This window comes from Protopterus annectens, chromosome 4.part1, assembly GCF_019279795.1.
Source record: "Protopterus annectens isolate FY-2018-M chromosome 4.part1, PAN1.0, whole genome shotgun sequence".
In the NCBI taxonomy this organism is placed as follows: Eukaryota; Metazoa; Chordata; order Ceratodontiformes; family Protopteridae; genus Protopterus; species Protopterus annectens.
In genome coordinates, this window is record NC_056734.1 from 921,549,239 (window position 1) to 921,568,346 (window position 19,108).

A 19,108-nucleotide genomic window follows, 5' to 3' on the forward strand; every position below is an offset into this window, starting at 1 on the left:
ACATGAGGTTCCATGGCTCTATAGGCTGTCTGATTGGAGGCCTAATGTGAGAAACTCCTTTGAGAAAAGTTTTACATAAACATAGTGATATGAGGGGAGTACCATCCAATTCATTGTGATAGTTTGAAATAGCCACTAGATGTACTCGTATGGTACAGGCTGTGGCTCTATCTTCGAAAAACTTAGATAGGTATTGTAAAACCACTGTGACTTGAGCCGAATATGGATCTAGCACCTTTTTCTTTGACCAAATAGAGAATCTTTTCCACTTGTCCAGATATAGTCTTCTGGTGGATGGTTTATGAGAGAAGGCCGTACCACCAATGGTACTTAAAAAGTTTACCAAACAGGTAGAAGCAGGAGTGAAAGGTCTAAATATAACTATAAAAATATAGAATTATCAATATAAACCACAAACGAGAGGAAAGATGAGAAATATCCTAAGAGATATCAAAACATTTTCACTTAGCTGAGAGCTCGACCGAAACATGGCTTTACAGCTAAGCGGCAAACGAGATCTGAGGTAAAAGGGAGGGGGGTAGAAACTTAGCTCAAGAAGAACTTTGTTCCAAGGGCTTGGAACCGAACCCCATCAGTGAGGAATGGAAAGAAGCTTAACAACATCAGATTAAGGGTTGAGAGGGTGGCCTAATGGTTAAGGTGTTTGCCTTTTAAACACAAGGTGCAGGGTTGGAGTCTCACAAGGGATAATTGGCTAGGCTTAAAATGGCTTGCAAGGGCAGTTAGCTTAGTACTAATCTAGTAATCTATTAAGGGTTAGTTGAATTGTCTTGGCAGCTTCCTATTGAAATGTTAGCATTTCTACAAAAAAAAAAAAAAGGACTGAAAACCCAAAGATGAGCAAACCTCGAAAAGCACCCCTCACAGCCCCCAAACTAAGATCACCATACCTTTACAGAAACGGGAATATTCTGAGAAATGGCATCTCAGACATAATACAAAAACACAAATGCAAACTTTCAGCCATTCGATCAACGCTCACATTTCAAATAATTACCTTCTTGGCTTCTCTCGTCAGACAGAAGTGATAATTCATGAAAATGCCTTAATAAACCAGACCTTATCACAAACTACTATTGAACATTCTTACAATATCAGGCATATAAATGGTGTTAGTCATAATGTTTCATGTGACTCAGGACAACATTGATGATTTTCAGGCTTGTTCAATTTCTAGTGCAAAACAAATACTAACAAACATAAATTATCAGTCTTGTTACTGTAATGGTGTTTTAAGTAGTTTTAAGTAGTAGTATAGGAAGGACAGGATGAAAGAGGTAGCTGCTCTAGGTATGCCAGCCTGCAGGGAGTGTAAAAATCACCAAAACACTTTTATTTTTATTATTTTCTTAACAAAAGGTAAATATACTGTTTTGCTTACTTTTCAGGTTTCTTCAATCCTGGCAATTCCCTGTCCCCCTTCATTTTCACATAAATAAGTGTTGACCCTGCCCAAAAGCTTTCTCTGATCAGGTCATAGGTGGAATGGTACAGGCAATGCTGGTTATGGGGGTTTTATATCTGGCACCCACAATGGTGGCAGCAAGAGTAAAATTGATTGGCAGCATCTTATCTCATTGTTGGTAAACTATACAAACTTAAAAAATTAACTTTTTTCAGGAGTACTGTTTAGCAGATGAAAATAAATATTTATTTTATTTAATTTCTTCTTTTTACTGGGATGTGACCAGGACCATGGGGACTTCCTTATTTGACACCTGGGGGGAAAAAAATATTCTTTTCCCCTCTGGCTCCAGAGTCAAGAGATGAGGGAAGACTCACCAGACACTGGATGGACTGAATAGACAGTGGAAAGAGTAAGGTAAAAAAAAATATTTGCCTTGATAATGGTGTAAGAAATCAGATGGAAATACTGTGTTATATTGTCTTCTACTGTACTAAAATAAATGGAATTGTGTGCTGCAGTGCTACAAAAATAACTCATTGACAGTGCAGCAAATGTGTGCTGGAATGCATTGTAGGGGCTGCACAGTAACAAGCTAAGTTGATAGCCCTGCAGGTAGTAATGACAGAGGATATACATTTGTGAAGGTGAAGAACAGATATAGGACTGCCACAAGGACAGGGGCACCGGAGGGTAAAAACAATCTAGAACGGCATTTTGTCAGTTAAAGTAATACAGATACAAATGGGTTATTCATCTTGTCTGTTGATTCTGGTAAACCGAGGATCTGCTGGCAGACTGGGTAGGCTACTTAATAGTTTTAATGAAGCAGATGATCATGAGATGGCGGGACTGTAAATTCGTGCACGCATGATTTCTGACAAAGCAAGTGACTGTGATGCTTTCTGCAGTTCATAGTTTTGTTGTACATTTTGGTTTCCTTTTCTGACTAAAATAATGCTGATTCATTTCTTGTCACTGATATTTTGCATTTGTTCTTATTTATCAAGAAATATATACACAATGGGGTATTAAGTACCATCCCTTGTTAGGTACTCATTCGGAAGGGATATCAGGCAACAGTGTAAATGGTTTAAAATCAGGAAATTTTACTAAGGCTTGTATTTTGCAGTATAATACAAATACTCATTTAGTCCAAGAAGCTTTTGAAAGAAACTTGAACATTTTTAGGACTAGAAAGGAAATTTTGGACAAAGTAGGCAATAAGCCAAAATTTGTTAATAGAGTAGGTCACAATATTAAACAGTTATTGGAATATAAATTTGACAATATGAGCCAAGCCAAACAGGGTACAAAGCAGTGTGGTATGTGCAAATATTGTCCATACATTACTAAGGAAACTACATTAGTTTTAAATAACAACATTGGGAGTAAAGTTTATTTCAAAAAGGGCAATTGTAATAAGTAATATATCTGGCTTGGTGCATGACAATTGGGCATTTCTACGTAGGTAAAACTGAACGAATGTTAAAAAACAGAATATACGAACACTTAAATGATGTAAAAAAATCACAAAACTACAAATGCATTATATAGGCATTCCATTAATTGTGAAAAATTTGATAAATTTGTGTTTGGTATTCTGGAAACAGTACAAATCAACCCTAGAGGTGGAGATTGGAAAAACATTTTAAAAAAGAAGGAGAGCCAGTGGCAATTTAGATTGGCAGCTATGTTTGCACCAGGTTTAAATGACTACGTATCACTTGCACCTATGTTACAAGAAAGAGCCAACAATATATAGGATTAATAGTGTGTTTTTCAATAGTATTAGTTTAAGGTGTTTTATTACATTAATACAACATGGATAGAAATTAATGGATTTTAATTTACGAATTTTAAAGTTTATTCTTGTATTTAAATCTATCATTAAATTATTTATTATTTATTATTTATTAATATTTTTAAGTAAAGTGAAAGTATACCTATGTATATGATAAATGTTATACAACAAATATTTAACATTTAGTGGTTAATAATTTATAGGACGCAAAACAGTAGTTTATACAAGAATATTTTTAAACATATTTTTAAACGTATTTTTGGTGATATCTTTTTAAATTAATGGTGATGTCACGACAATTTAGTATATAAATATATTTAATTGGTGCTTTTGTTTTATTTCTGAAGAAGTCTCTATTGGAGATGAAAGTGCTAAAATGGATTATTAAAGTATAGATATAAGCAATGCCTTTTTCTCCATGCCACTACATAAGGAGAGTAGATTTTGGTTTGCATTCACTTATCAAGGTAAAAGATACACCTACACCAGATTGCCACAGGGCTATTGTGAGAGTCCGACAATATTCGCACAAGAAATGGCTGCGAATTTAGCTCAGTTTGTTCCCCAGAGGGAAGCCAGGTTCTGTTGTATGTAGATGATATTTTGTTGGCCTCACCCACGCAGGAAAGTTGTAAACAGGATACCCTTGCCCTTCTTAGTTTTGTAGCTGAGCAAGGACATAAGGTAAATAAAGAAAAGTTACAACTGTGGAAAGCACAAGTAAAGTACTTGGGTTATTTAATTTCGCAAGCAGGTAGACAATTGGAGAACCAAACTCATAGTTTAGCAGACGTATGGTGGTTATGTGGAGACAACAAACTCAGATCAAGGCTTGCGATTCCCTGGAAGGGAACTTGTACACTTGTAAAGTTAATTCTGCCATTCTACATTTTCCCAGTTCCAGCAAGCAATTTCGTAAGAGAACTTGAAATAAAGCCAAAGTGGTTCAGTAGGAGAAAAAGAGAGGCACCGAAGCAATCTTTCGATAATGGTGTCTACATCGATAGCATTGGCGTACCAAGAGGTGTACCTGATGAATACAAAGCAATAAACCAAATGGCAGCTGGTTTTACATCCATCTTTGTGTGGATTCAACCTAATGAGAATGTGGACTGGATCAACTACATTTTCTATAACCAGCAGCGTTTTGTGAACTATACCAAAGATGCATTGAAAGGAATTGCTGAACAACTGGAGGCCACTTCGCAGGTGGCATGGCAGAATCAAATTGCATTGTATATGCTCCTGGCCAAAGAAGGAGGAGTTTGCAAGATGTTTGGGACTTTCTGTTGTACATATATTCCAAACAACACTGCGCCTGATGGAAGTATCACTCGAGCTTTGAAAGGTTTGGAGATGTTATCCGAAGAATTGGCAGAGAACTCTGGGGTAAATAATCCCTTTACAGATTTTCTACAAGCGTGGTTTGGAAAATGGAGTCATCTCATCAGCAGTTTCCTGGTGTCCGTTGGAGTCACTGTGGCTATCGTGGTGGTATGTGATTGTTGTATACCCTGTATCAGAGGTCCTCTACAAAGACTGGTTGATACTGCTGTTACAAAGACGATGTACCAGCAATTGCAACAGACTGGTGAAAGTGAATACATTGAAATGTGACTCTCTGCAAATGTTTTTGAAGTTTAAAAATTTGTCTTGCCAATGAAGTAATGTATGCAAAGAAAAACTTAGTTTTTTACCATATATTGCTGAAATAAAAGACAAATAAAAGTGTTTTCAGGGGGAAATGTTAAGAGAAAAAGTTTTAAAAACATACTGTTATTTGTCTTTTTCCTGTTCTTGCAAAATGAACATGCTATTTGTTGGGATATGCCTATCAAAGATGAGCCTCATCTGTGAACAAACTGCAGCATTGCTTATGAACCTGAATGATATCTGTTTTCTGCATTTCAGAATAAAGAGATTTGGTTATAGCTCAGTGAAGCCTGGGATAAGGACACAAGGCTGAGTAAGAGTTAATTTACTGGGGCAGGCTGTGTGTCCTGGAAAATTTGAGCTACCATTGTTGAATTGAACATTTTGTACTTCTTGAACATTCTGTACTAGCTGTGGGTTTGAGGTAATTTGTGATAAACATGTTTTTCCCATATGTTTTTCATAGCCAACTGTCAATGGTCAGAAATGTAACAAAAAATTGTTTTGCTTGCAGTATAAAAGTTTATGTCAGTAAACAAGTTAATCAGATCAGAGGAGATCAGATCAGTCCAGACCGGACATCTTGGCCAACATGCTGTGTAATCTGGTTAACTGCTAATAAAGGAAAATTCATCACCTGAGGCAGATGCGACTCGTTTGAATTTTTTCTTCTGACAAGTGCGATCTTGGAGTTATTATATCTAAGTAGGGGGGTGCCCCCCACGCAATGTTTTATAGGTTTTTTATCGGTTCATTGAACCGATGTTCACGGAAGTGCACTTTCACTTAAGTGCACTTTCACGGAGGTGTGGGTCTACTGTCTAATTTCAAAGATGTGTGTTTTCAAAGTTATACAGTAGACCCAATAAATACATATAATTTATTAATATTTATTTACTTTGTGTACTACAAGTTTATTTTACTATAGAAAACTATTACGGATTATTTACTTTGTATGCTGCTTATCCAACTCTGTTCATTGCCTGTTCACTTTTGTTTGTATATTTCTCATTCATTTTGTAAGTCCTTGGGAATCGGTGCAGTATCCTTGTTAACAAACAAACAAATAAATAAATAAAACAAAAAATCTAAAAGTGAATACAATTATTACTGCATAAGCCAGATGAGTACAACTAACATATGTAGAAACCTTGCAGAAATATAAACATTTATCTGATAAACATTGAAACACAAATTATTTTAAAATTGTTAACAGCTATATAAACTTTATATTGCTTGACTGACAGAGACAACATGTATTGGTCCCCTCCTTTTTTTTTATACTAGGGTGCTGGATGACATAATTATATATAGGGGATGGTGAAAGCTCACAAATGGATTTCATCAATGACATGTGAAAAACATCTGAGTTTCTGAAATTAAAAACAGAATTTTTAGCTAACAGCATTACATTTATGGATGCTGAAATATATAAAACAAATGAAGGAAATATTAGGACTAGGTTACATAAAATGAATGCAACACAATGCACATATTTATACTTTGCCAGTATGGCTCCAAGGTCATAAATAAAAATATCATTAAAGGACAGAGAAATAAACACAATTTATTACATGCAATGAGAACTCATCTCCTTCTTCTTCTTCTTTCGGCTTTTCCCAGTTAGGGGTTGCCACAGCAGATCGCCTGTCCACTCATGATTGGCAGTGGAGTTTTACGGTGTCGAGTTGCCAGCCTGGCGCCCAACCTTCCACAGAAGGCACATAATGAGAACTCATCTACTACCTTAAAATCTATGTGCACTGAGTTTGTGGAGCATGGATACAATCTAGCTGTAGTTGGACAGACAGAATATTAAATGATAATAGATGGTGCATTGGTGCAGGGGTAACATTGTCACCTCACAGCAAGAGGTTCTCCAGTTCGATTCTCGGCTGGGGTGCCTTCTATGTGGAGTCTGCATGTCCTCCCTGCATTCATGTGGGTTTCCTCCAGGTGCTCCGGTTTCCTCTCACATCACAAACACATGCGTCTGGAGCATTTCTCCCCGGGTCTCCGCTGAAAATTGGCTTTGTTCCAAGTCGGACTTTCCCAGTATGCAAATGTTAAATAAATAAATAAAAATGATGGCACACACAGACACTTCTGTTAGACATTACTTTGGAGACAGATATGCTGGTCATACTAAGGAAAACAACAAATTAAGAATATCATTGGCCTAGTCTAACAGCATTAGAGAAACCTGTGGTATTATTAAAAGGACTCGGGATATTCTCAATGCTAATGGTGATATAAAGGGAATTTTGATGATATAAAGGGAATTTACCTATCTTTACATTTAAAAATATGCATCTCAAAATACACCTATGTTATGTAAACAATTGCAGAACTAGTGTGTCACAGTCTAGAAACACATCCATGCAGAAACAGTGGACAGTGTAAATATGTGCTTGTTACATACTGTTAGAATCATCCTGTAAGACAGTTTACACATTTAGTCATTAAAGAGATTGCACAACACTGTGCGTGTTTTATTTAGCGGTATGTAACCTATATTCTTTTTTATGTTGGAAAAACTAATAGACATTTGAGGGGAAAGCATAGCCAAGTAAGTTTATGACATTAAAAATAATACAGAAAATCTGAAAAGTAGGGTGTGATTATACAGCTCCACAAGAGCAAATAACACCAGGCCCAAAAGCTCACGGAGTGTCATGATGAGCAAAAAAACGAGGAGTTTTCCATAGTAAAATGACTTAATATTCGGAAAAGAATATAATTCAAAAAATTTCCTACAAAGTTTTTTGGATTATAATCTTGTCTGAATATTAAATCATAATTTTGCTATGGATGACTCCTGGGCTTTTGTTCTTCGTGACACTGTCTGAGCCTTTGTGCCTAAAAAATATAGAAAATGCCTTCACTAAACAGGTCACAGACAAGGATGAAGCAGGTGATTTTGAATTCTGCACATTACAGTTTTTAAGAGGTGGTAACATTATAAACTTCACAGAAATATGTTAGTATAAATGGGCTGTAGCATTACATGCAGCTATGTTACTAGAGTTGAATAACATTGCAGTTTAAAGCCAGTTTTAACATACATCCCTTTAAATACCGAAATGGTACATCACATGTCACATAATACAAAGCTATATGATCATTTGTCTCCAGCAGCTCTGAAAACATTGACTGTATCTTGAAATTTTAATAGAGCTTACTCTTGAAAAATCAGTGATGGTTTAGAATAAACTGCTTGGTGGGCTCTATTACTAAGTCCTTGGATCTTGGTTCAGCAATGAGTTGAGAAAGAATGTCATAATTTGTTTCTAGAAGGTTCCATTGATCATATTTTTCTGGTAAGCACCATAACATATTATTTCAATGGCTTCTGACTTCTAAATCTGTATTTATTCATTCAGATATAAGGTTTCCTTAGAATGTACCTTGCCATTCGATCTGTCAGTCTAAGACCTCTTATTTCTCCATAAATTGGTCCAGTGAACACCTACTTCAGCAAATAAACAAATAATGGCAGACGGATGGATTTACCATGCAATGACTACGCCTTCTTTCGAACAAACTTCCTCTCCAAATCAAGCAATATGACACTCAATCCTCCTTTAAGAAGTATTTTTGTGTATCTAAATCATCTAAATCTTATAGGTGCCTTTATTCTCTACTCTGTCCCATTAAAAGACCCTTCACACTTACAAGTAGTAATAGTACATTTAAAGTTCAACATGAGATTTGTATATGACCGTGCACACAAGCATACACATGCAGGTATAAATGCATTATATGGAGACAGCTTGCAAGATAAATATGTATGATTATAGAAATGCATGATTATAGATATACATTTAAGCATATGTCAGCTTAATTGCACATGTATCTGTTATTTTATTTTATTTAATATTTACAGGTGTCAAAAAATCCTTCTATTTGGCACAGCTGATCACCAAAGGAATGTCATCCAGATCAAAATAAGTTACTGTCTCTTGTACTCAGTACTGACCAGATCATTTATATAATAATGCAATAATATCTGTGGGGTGTACCTCACCAACATATCAAACAGTTGGAAAGACCCCAGAGGTTCTTAACAAAGGAGATCACATGCTTTAAATCCCTAGGCTACCAGATTAAAAGCACTATTCCCTCTTTTCTGTGTCTTATAGGCTCCTCAGAGCAGACCTATGCCTTATCTTCCATGCAGTCAAGGACCCAGTAGTCTGGGATCTGTTATCTCTTTACAAATCAAACAGTCCCACAAATGCTAGAACTTCACAGAGCTATACCTACAGCAGCTAGTACTGCAGGTCAATAAAATGAGGTAGACAGACAGACAGATTTATTGCTCAGCAGCTACTTCACCGCTGTAATAAACTCCTTCCTGCAGATAAAGCAGCATGATACACTACCTTCCTTCAAATGGTACCCAGATAGCTGGATGGGGATATGTAAACTCCATGTGTGCCAAGCATAGCTCTCCTCAAGAAGGGAGGCACAGGCTGGCGGGGGGGGGGGGTGGCAAGCCATAATGTTTCAAGACTTAGTAGCCTTGAGCCTCTTATGATAAAATATACTAAATTAAATGCATTCTAGGTCCATATCAGTAACAATTTTATTTGTTTTTTAAATGCTTTTAGGCCTTACCTTTAGCAAGCATCCTGCAAACACAGTGAAACCTAATGCATGCAGATGTTTGGCAAGTGCAAATCCAAATCCAGTGTCACAGCCTGTGATCAAAACTGCTTTCCCATCAATCTGCTCAACAAAACAGAAATGTTAGAAGACAAAAGTTTTGTAATTATGAATGCATACTTTCATGGAATTATTCAAAATCATATACCACACTAAAATTGAAACTTGAAATGCTTGAAAAAACTAGTCCTAGTTTTAAAAAGAATATGCTATTACTAATACCCATTGCAAACAAGACTTCAGCTTTCTTTAAAGCACCATTCAGACTATTATAATGAAATTGCCTCTACCCCTTTTTATTATAAAACCAATACTTCTGTTTCATTTAGAAGAAAATATTGTAATTCCACCAGCAAAGGAACTCTTTATTTCTGTAATTATCTGACTATTTTTACAGTTGCTTCAATGGTAAAAATGAAGCACTGTGTAAGGCTAAAACTGACTGTGCTGATGTTATGAAACATTACTAACAGCAGGAACTGTAATCTAAGACTTTATTTTATTTATATAAAACATATGCAAAATGCACTCAAACAAACGACCAAGTCTTAGTATTTTTCTATAGTAGATTGTCTCATTTTATACAAGGATTATACTCACATTAAGAAAAAATGCTCCACTAAAGTTCTTTGTTGTTTGGTTGCTAAACTGTGATACAATGAATATAATGATAATTGATGATGATGATGATGATGATGATGATGAATAAACATTTCATTACTGCCATTTATATAAATCATTTAAATTGTATCTAAATTCAAAGGCACACTAGATAAGTAACAGTGTACTTTTTATCAATCTTTTAAAGTGTGTGTATTCCTCTTACATCAATAAAAAACATATCTAGTCAGTGCTGTGGTGTAGAGTGATAAAGCTCCGACTATTGCCAAGAAGACCCAAATTCAGTTATGGCCAGGGCATCTGAAGGTCTGTCAGAGAAGTGTTAAATCTGAAAGAATTTTTCTTAACTTAAAGGTTTGATATAAATCAGATTCTACTTTCATGAACAGTGTACAGCAGCTGTATCCTGAGAAACAGTAACAAGCAAATCTAAACTACTTGGAGCTACGGCTACTTTAATACATAAAATATTATTTCTTAGCAACACAAACTATTAGGTTACATGGATATTTTAGAATACTCTTCAATATTTCCTTATCTTTTTTCTTACATATTGTCACAAAAGGAAATATTGCCAGCCCAGTTCGCTGGAATTTTGTAAATAATTATATGTCATTTGTGAATATATATCAACATGATTCATATGCTTGTGTTAGCAATTACCAATGTATTAGAACTGTATGTTATGTGTATATCAAACTGCTGGTACAAAAGTGTGTGTAAAGTACTGAGCTTAAAGATGTATCCACAGTGTACCCTACTGGAAAAGAACAGAAATGTGTATACACTATTGTCATTGTGTAAATGTATATAAACAGTGGAAACTGAAACATAAAAGGTTAATTTGCAAAACTTCAGAAAAAATGGTTGAAATTATATTGTTTTATAACTGCACCATAAAAGATAGTTTCAATGCAGCAAGGAGACATGATGCCTAAAAACTAGGGAGCTTTCTGCATTGTTTTGTAAGTGGTTTATTATTTTATGTCTTCCAGCAGCTACAAAGATCTGACAGATATGTATTTTTCACAGGGAGATGCTAAAATGGCAGTTTCTAGCAATGGGGGGGGGGGGGTTCACCTGGGTTAGTCAAATGACAAAAGTGATGTCATCCTGTAAGTATCCCAGCAGCAATATTTGAGATATTAATTTAAGAACTCTCTGAGAAAGAGAGAGACTGTGCATTTTGTATTTTGTCTGTGACCTGAAAACATCAGCTGGAAACATCCACTCACCACATCTGTCTTGCCTTGCTGTAAGTAAGTTAATTAGTGTACAGTACATTTTTTTAATTCAGTAAGGAATATAGTAAAGATTAGTTTAGATGTTTTCTCTATTTATTTGAAACTGTCCTGCAATTTTGTTTTAAATATTTCCTGTGATTCTGAACTCTGATGTTACTGTGAAGACATATTTAGTATCATCTTGTTCTTTTATTATTTATTATTAAATATATTTAAACCCATCTTTGTGGCTGATATTTGTGAGACATATTTAATCTCTGAGAGTACTTACATATTTATTTGGTGACACTGTGCAGGCCACTCCTAATATCCTTGCTCTTGGTCAAACTACCATTTGGATCAATAGTAACATTACACAGTAAGATTGGACACCCTTTGTTAAGGGCCTTAAAGTATCTGATAAGGGGTTCTGGTGGCAGTGATAACTACCTTATAGTCTGCGCAGAAGGGGGTGTGAAAAACTGAAAGGCTGCCAGCCCAGCTAGATAGAATTTTGTAGATAATTCGATGTCATTGTAAATATTAATAAAATCCACAGGCTGTTTCACAAATGTAAAGAAAACTGTGTTAAATGCTGAACTTCAAAAATGTAAACACAGTGCACTCTGCTGGAAGAAAGCTGATAAGTTAAGCACTGTATGACTGCTTGATCTCATGGGCTCGGAGACATAATGACTGGACTGCGGAATTCTTTCTATTGTTTTCAGACCAGAGTTAATTGCTAGCTTTTACATATATAATGTCTTTTATTGCTGTAGTTTCCTGGCCAGGTGCAAGATCAAAGAAATGTTAAAACTCTGAGTTTCTGTTAGCCTGGGAACCAGAGAAGAATGATGTAATCTAAAATGAGTCAGCAGTGATGTATTATTTTTAAGACTTTCTCAGAGAGAGAGAATCAGAGCATTTTGTCTGAAGAACTGACCACTCACCAGTACCCTGCCTTTGCTCTATATGCAAGTTTATTTAGCACTGTGATTGCTCTTAGTTAGATAGTAATTTAGTCAGATTTAGTCTAGTTGTTTTCTTTATTTATGTCAGACTATTCTGCAGTATTATTTTAAGCATTTTCCTGTGATTTCTGAAGTCTTGACTAGCACTGTGTTGAATTGAGAAGATTTGTCTTGTGTTTTTATTACTTATTATTAAATATTTTGTAAACCTTTCAGCTGTGGCTGTTTTGTGTAGAGATAATTTAAGCTCTAGAGTACATTGCATGTATATAGGGATACTGTACAAAGCCACTCCAAATAAGCCTTGCTGTTCATCACACTTACTAATTGGATAATAATATTGCACAGTAATAATTGGACACCCTTTGGTAAGGACCTTTTTAGTAGCTGATAAGAATAAATGGTGGCAGTGATTACTACCTTACAGCCTGGCAGGAGGAGGCATAGCTGGAGAACCTGTGCCAGCCTTCCCCAGGAGTGTCTGTGTGTTTGTATATAAACCAATTCTCAAAGTGTATGCATGTCAGCTACTTGGGCAGGGACACAAAGCACTGGTTGGACAGAAAAAGCAATGGAGGTTTTGGCTTGAGTACTCAGCTGAGATCTGTATCCTATAGCTGTGTCAGTGGGGAGTCCTACTGGGGATCTGGAGAGAATGGGAGAAACCAGCCCCAGACTGATTGCGATCTCTGTGTGCTCTTAAGGGAAATTGCATTTTACTGTGTGTGTATTTGTTATCCTTCCCAATATGGACGCCCCTCACTGGTGTTAGTGGTGAGGATTGAGGCTCCTTGATTACTGGGCTAGTGCACGGGCATCACAGGGGGCATAGACAGTAAACATGTGCCAGCCTTTCCCAGGTGTGTGTGTGTGTGTGTGTGTGTGTGTGTGTGTGTGTGTGTGTGTGTGTGTGTGTGTGTGTGTGTGTATGTAAAACAAATCTCCAAGTGTGTGCGTGTCAGCTACTTGGGCAGGGACACGAAGCACTGGTTGGACAAAGGGAGTGTTAGAAGACATGGCTTGGAACCCTGGCCAAGGACTCAGCTCTATAACTGTGCCAGTGGGGAGTCTTATTGGGGATCTGGAGAAAGAGGGAGAAACCAGCCCCAGACTGACTGTGGTCTCTGTGTGCTCTTAAGGGAAATTGCACTTTACTGTGTGTGTACTTATCCTCACAGTGTGTACATTCCACACCGCTGCCAGTGGTTAAGGACTGAGGCTCCGTAATTACTGGGCCAGTGTTGGGGCATCACACATCTAATTATTACAAAATCTCCACCTACCATTTAAACAAACTGCCTTTCTCACAATCAGTAATAATGTGAGATTTCTCCCCCATACTCATTGTCATATACTGACTACACTAGCTAGCAACTCTCATCTCTTGGCTGTGTGACATCTTTCTCTGTGGGAGTGTGTCATAACTTAGCATCACATGACTAGTACTACCTGATGGTGTTTGTAACAACAGCAGACAGCCACATTTACTTACTTTATGGGTATTGGACTATAAACAGCATAACATTTGAATTAATTTTGTCTTAATAAAAACCCACTTAACAGGAAGGATGGGTGAGTGGGAAACAGAGGAAAAAGGTGCATGCATGACACACATTAAGAGCTTAAATTTCCATGGTGCAGACTGAGGAAACAACAACCAAGGATGTAGCCAAGGGTGAGCAGGGTGTCCTGCTGATGTCAGCCACTTTCAAAAGTGAGGAACAGTATAGCTGTGTATGCCCATTGGTTGTTCCATTCTCAGGATGGTTTCTGGGAACATTCAAGGGATGGGATTATGAAAATACTCCACAAGAGAAATATGACACTGTTGTAGGATGCCCCAATCTCCTCATTGTCTCCAGTTGTAATTGAAAGCAAGTCTAGGGGAGGTCAGAAGATGAAGATAGTTCCAGTAAATGAGGGAAAGCACCAGAGTCAGCTGCTGGCCAACTATGTGGGAGGAAAAAGTAAAGCAGTAAGTTATTTAAAATGCATGTGTGCAGGTATTTAATCTCATTGTCATTATGTGAAATACATATTTCCCTCAAGCCCCAAATTCAAATATATTAATTCTTAAATTGCAACGCTAAACCAACTTTCACCTATCTGATTATTTAGTTATTGCATTTTAAAAATTCTTTAACTCAAAAGATGCATTATGCCTATTCAGACTTTCAAGGTAAAATACAGAAGCTTTCAGTTCTTTTTATTTTCCATGTAATCTCCTCTACCGTTATAACGTTTAAATGTCTCTTTCATTGTCTTTAAAAGTGAATTTGTATCCCTTATCATCACGTACCAACTGTACAGAAAATTAAAATACTAATCCTCAGCCAGGATCATTCTCACCGACTAACCTTGAGCCCAAGGCAGTGCTGAGGGACCTATGCCAGGGAAGTGGAGCGAGAGCAGATCAGAGCATCATCCTGCTCTGGCGCCATCATATCAGTAAGTAGTAGCTTTGTTGTCTTGCTTGCCTGATTGTCCTATTTCCTCACTAATAAACAGTAACTACAATGTAGTTTACGCACATTACTGCAGATAGTTCTGTATTTTACTACATTCAAAATGGATTTACAGTATTATGTAAAATATCTATTTTCTTCAATGCAGAAGAAATACATTGAAAAGGCATTGTTTCATCTGCTTTAAAACATATTCAGAGGCGGACAATATTACAGTGACTCGCTGACCAGGACAAGGTGCCATTTCTTTGGTCTAATTTTTCTTTCTCCTCTTGGCATGAGAAGGTCTAGATAATGAACAACCAATTTTGGCTCAACCAGGCCAAGTTTAGCCCATAAGCATGTAACACCAAGCAGGAAAGCATTTTTTTTAATAACAGTACTGTTTCTCTTCTCTCTTTAGTAAACCTTTGTTTTCTCTTTCATTGTAACTTTTTTTCACTTAGGTGCTCTCTTGCCTGTAATACTTTTGACTATTTATAAATATTTTGCCTACAGATTACGTGGCTACTTCAGTCCTGATTATTAAATGCAGACCAGCAGAATTCTGTCGAGAATCACTTAGTTCTACACAAGTCAAATACAAAACTTTCACAGCTCACACCTTTGGATTATAAACTATCCAATTTTACAGTGTTTAGCTACTCTGAATTTGAAATATTTTCTTTGCTTTTATGTATCGAATCACCCCATTGAATGCTGTTATATTGAACTATTGAGCCTAAGGGAATGTTTGGTTTTGTTGAAATTCAAACCTAATAGCAGTATAAAATTGTCATTCTGTTCAGGATATTCTCTGCAGAGTTTCTGATTTATCTGAGCTATATGGGCAGGCTGTTTCATTGCAGTCTCAGAATGTATTGATTTTTGTGTGGATTGCAATCATTTTGGTCTGCCAATTGTGTTATTTTTTTAACAATAGGGACAACTCCTTCTTGGCCGTAGGCAAATACAAGGTACAGCACTACATTGCCTAGTTTACTTAGCTCTTTTTCTTGAAAACAACTTTGGCCATAAAGAAAATATGACACAAATCAGCTTATTCCCCTAAATTACTATTTGTACTTTAGCCTAATACTGTGGCATGGGAGGATAAAGCCCTGACTGTGACCCAGATGACCTGAGATCAAACATCAGTTCACTGCTGCATGAACCAGGTGAATGGGAATTGGTTGGGGGTGGATGACACAAGCTTGTTTGTTCTTGTTTGTTTGTTTGTTTGTTTGCTTGTTTGTTCAGTGGTTTAGTCAGCCAGTTAGTACCATGCAAGTAGATGTTTTCGCAACTAAAAAAAATCTAAAATCCAGGACTTAAGCTTGGTGAGTTAAACATGATGGTGGAAGCAGCTTGAGGATGGAAATGTACTCATGCATGGAGATGATGTAGAATGCTTCATGGCAATGCAGGAGCTCATATCAACCACCTGGGACATGATTAGGAACAAGGCTTTGATGTCAGTAGACATTACATCATTCCAGAAGGTCAGCATGGGCACAAACAACCTCCATGGCTGTCTGGATGGTGATATTCTGGTCAGCTGTCATCCAGGGCTAGATTCTGCACAAGCCCACCTAGGCAGCTACATAGTGCCTGGTGCTGTTTGGAGGGTCCAGCCTGTCTGTAAATAAAATTAAAAAAAAATGCTACTTCCAAAAATAAAAACTTGGAAAGAACAGAAGATTTCTTCTGCACAGGTCATGCTCCTTCCAAACAACACACACACACATACACACACACACACACACACACACATGTGTGCATGCACTGTTTTAATATCAGCACTGAGTAGGAGTTTTTAGTCAGCCACAGTAAGGAGATAACACTTTGTAGCAGCCAGAAGCACTCTCGATTGAACAGGAGCTTTGAATTAGTACTCTGAATTTTCATTGCTCACTGAATTATTTTTGTCCCTCCCAATTGAGCAAACATCAAGAGATTCATATTTTGTAATGGTTTGTTGGAAATAATAATAACTTTAGGATATAAATAAGGAGGGCAGTTACTATAATGTCAAAAGTGCCAGAACCAATAGAGCCATTAGATGCTATGCTTTGAATGTTTTCGATAATAGCAGATGACTCTAGACTGCATTGTTGTTTTCTTGTACAAGAATGTTGATTCAACTAAGACATATTTTTGTAAGATATACATATTGTTCATATCTAAAACAGTGCTATTCTCACGTGTTCCGGCAAAATAAATAGCACCAGACAATGGAATGTTCCAGTAGAAATATTTACCTTTTGTGAAGGATTATTAGATTCAGCTGTTTTACCCTCACTTAGGTTAATCTGGCTAGCTAGTTCTTTTTCATCCATGCTGTTTGACTTTTTATTCTTAGAGACAGGAAACCACTGCATTTTCTTTTCTTATATTTTTGGGTACATAAGTAGGTGTTACATTTTGCTTTCTAGAAGCCCTTTTGTTAACTTCTTATATGCTAATGTAGTATGACAGCATCATTCGTAGTAGCTTGACTAATGCTAGATGTTTCAGTGATGTGTAGAGTGGGGCTCTTGGCACGATGACTGTCAGGGTCATGTCATATGAATTAGCCTTGGATTATTTTCTCAGGTGTTGTAGATTAGTGATAGATATTGTGTAAATTAAAATGCTTTTCCCCAACATACTGTGTGTACAGTGAAAGGAAATGTGCAAGGCCAAACAGCAGTTTTCAAAATAATATGGTTTGCTTTGCAAGAACAGTTATGTTCAGCTTAGATGTTAATAACATATAGCTGTGGGCATTACTGTAAATGCATCCTGTTATAGAAAAAAAGGAAGTTGACTTTATTGGCTTTCAGATGCAGAAATAAATAAAATGCAGACAGGTCAAGTGACGCAAAGATGACATGGAGGACTTTTGTGAAGTCTTCAGATACAGTGAGGGCAAAAAAAGGGCATGAAATAACCATGGCCTTTTTCATGACACAGGCAGAAACCAGAAGAACAAGTCACAAGGACATTAAAAATAACATTGGTTGAAAAGAGTATATAAACTGGACAGTATGTTTCATTCAGTAGTGACGTCTTATACTGAGAGTGCATCAGTATCATCATCTGTCTAGCTGTGTTAGAACTGAAATAGCTCTGACAGAATTAACTGTTTGGCAAGAATTTGTTCTGAGACAAATAAAGAATAACATATACAGCAGTACAGAGTATGTCTGGTCTACTTTTGGACACTCTCTTCAGTTAGCACAGTTTAAACAGATGCAGTCTGGTTTTGTTGTATTTTTATGAATAGAGCACAATCTGTACATTGCATCAGAAAACTCTAATTAGATCTTCCAGTGCATAGCTTTTAAGAAGGTCCATTTTGATATGACAAATGCTGCATAAATGATAGTGTCAATCAGCAAATGAAGGTACTACTTCTAACTTTGAAATATAATAATTTGGCATTTCGGGTAAATAATGCCTCAGTGCTGACAACAAGCAAAAATGTTTTAACAGAGCAAAATGATATAATCCACCTCCGATAAAAAACCTGTTCTAGTGCTGTCCCGCAGGCTCAGTGTTGGGACCCATCCTGTTGGGTATATACTTCTCTGAAGTGAAGGCCAATGATGGGGGCCTCTGGCTCACCAAGTTTGCCGATGACTGCAATCTGGGAGCAATCATTGAATCCCCAAACAATACTGACATCCTACAAACAGCCTAAAAATGACAAACAACTGGTACCAAAACCATGGTCTGAGACTAAATGCTAAAAAATGTGTAATCATATCATTTGGGAAATCAGATATCACTGCAGATTATAATATTGATAGTACACCCCCTAAAAGGCAGTGGTGAGGGACCTAGGAACACAGATGGATAGTAAACTAAACTTTGACCACCAGGTAGCTACAGTAGTGAGGAAATCCTTCTGTGTGACTGAACTTATAAGTAAAGGCATGGCATCAAGATCAAAGGAATCCATAGTGCCATTGTACTCTGCCCTCATCAGGTCCATAATCGAGTACAGTGCTCCCTTCTGCATATAGCTAACCAGGCACTTACATCAGCCAGAGTGGCCCCAGAGGTTTCTCACTGAAAAAAATACAAAGCATAAAACACATGTTTTATGCAGACCTACTAAAAGCCTTATACCTTTTCTCCATCTCAAATCATTTATTGGCAGATGACTTACGCCTGACCTACAAAGCATTCTCTGATCCAGCCCTGATGAAAATGTTACATATTCACAAGAAAAAAATTATACGAGGGTTATACATTCCATGGACCTGAACCTTATCTGTGACTCTAACAGAACTTGCTGGAGACAGATTTGT

The 19,108-nt window shown here is 36.9% G+C and overlaps 1 protein-coding gene across 1 annotated transcript in view; it reads right to left on the minus strand.

Annotated features, from left to right (window-relative positions):
• Positions 1-19,108, minus strand: part of LOC122801118 (D-beta-hydroxybutyrate dehydrogenase, mitochondrial-like) — a 137,256-nt gene that overhangs the window by 105,775 nt on the left and 12,373 nt on the right. The window contains exon 2 of the mRNA XM_044070646.1: positions 9,504-9,614. Coding sequence (XP_043926581.1) covers positions 9,504-9,614 — 111 coding nt within the window. The remainder of the gene's footprint in view (positions 1-9,503; positions 9,615-19,108) is intronic.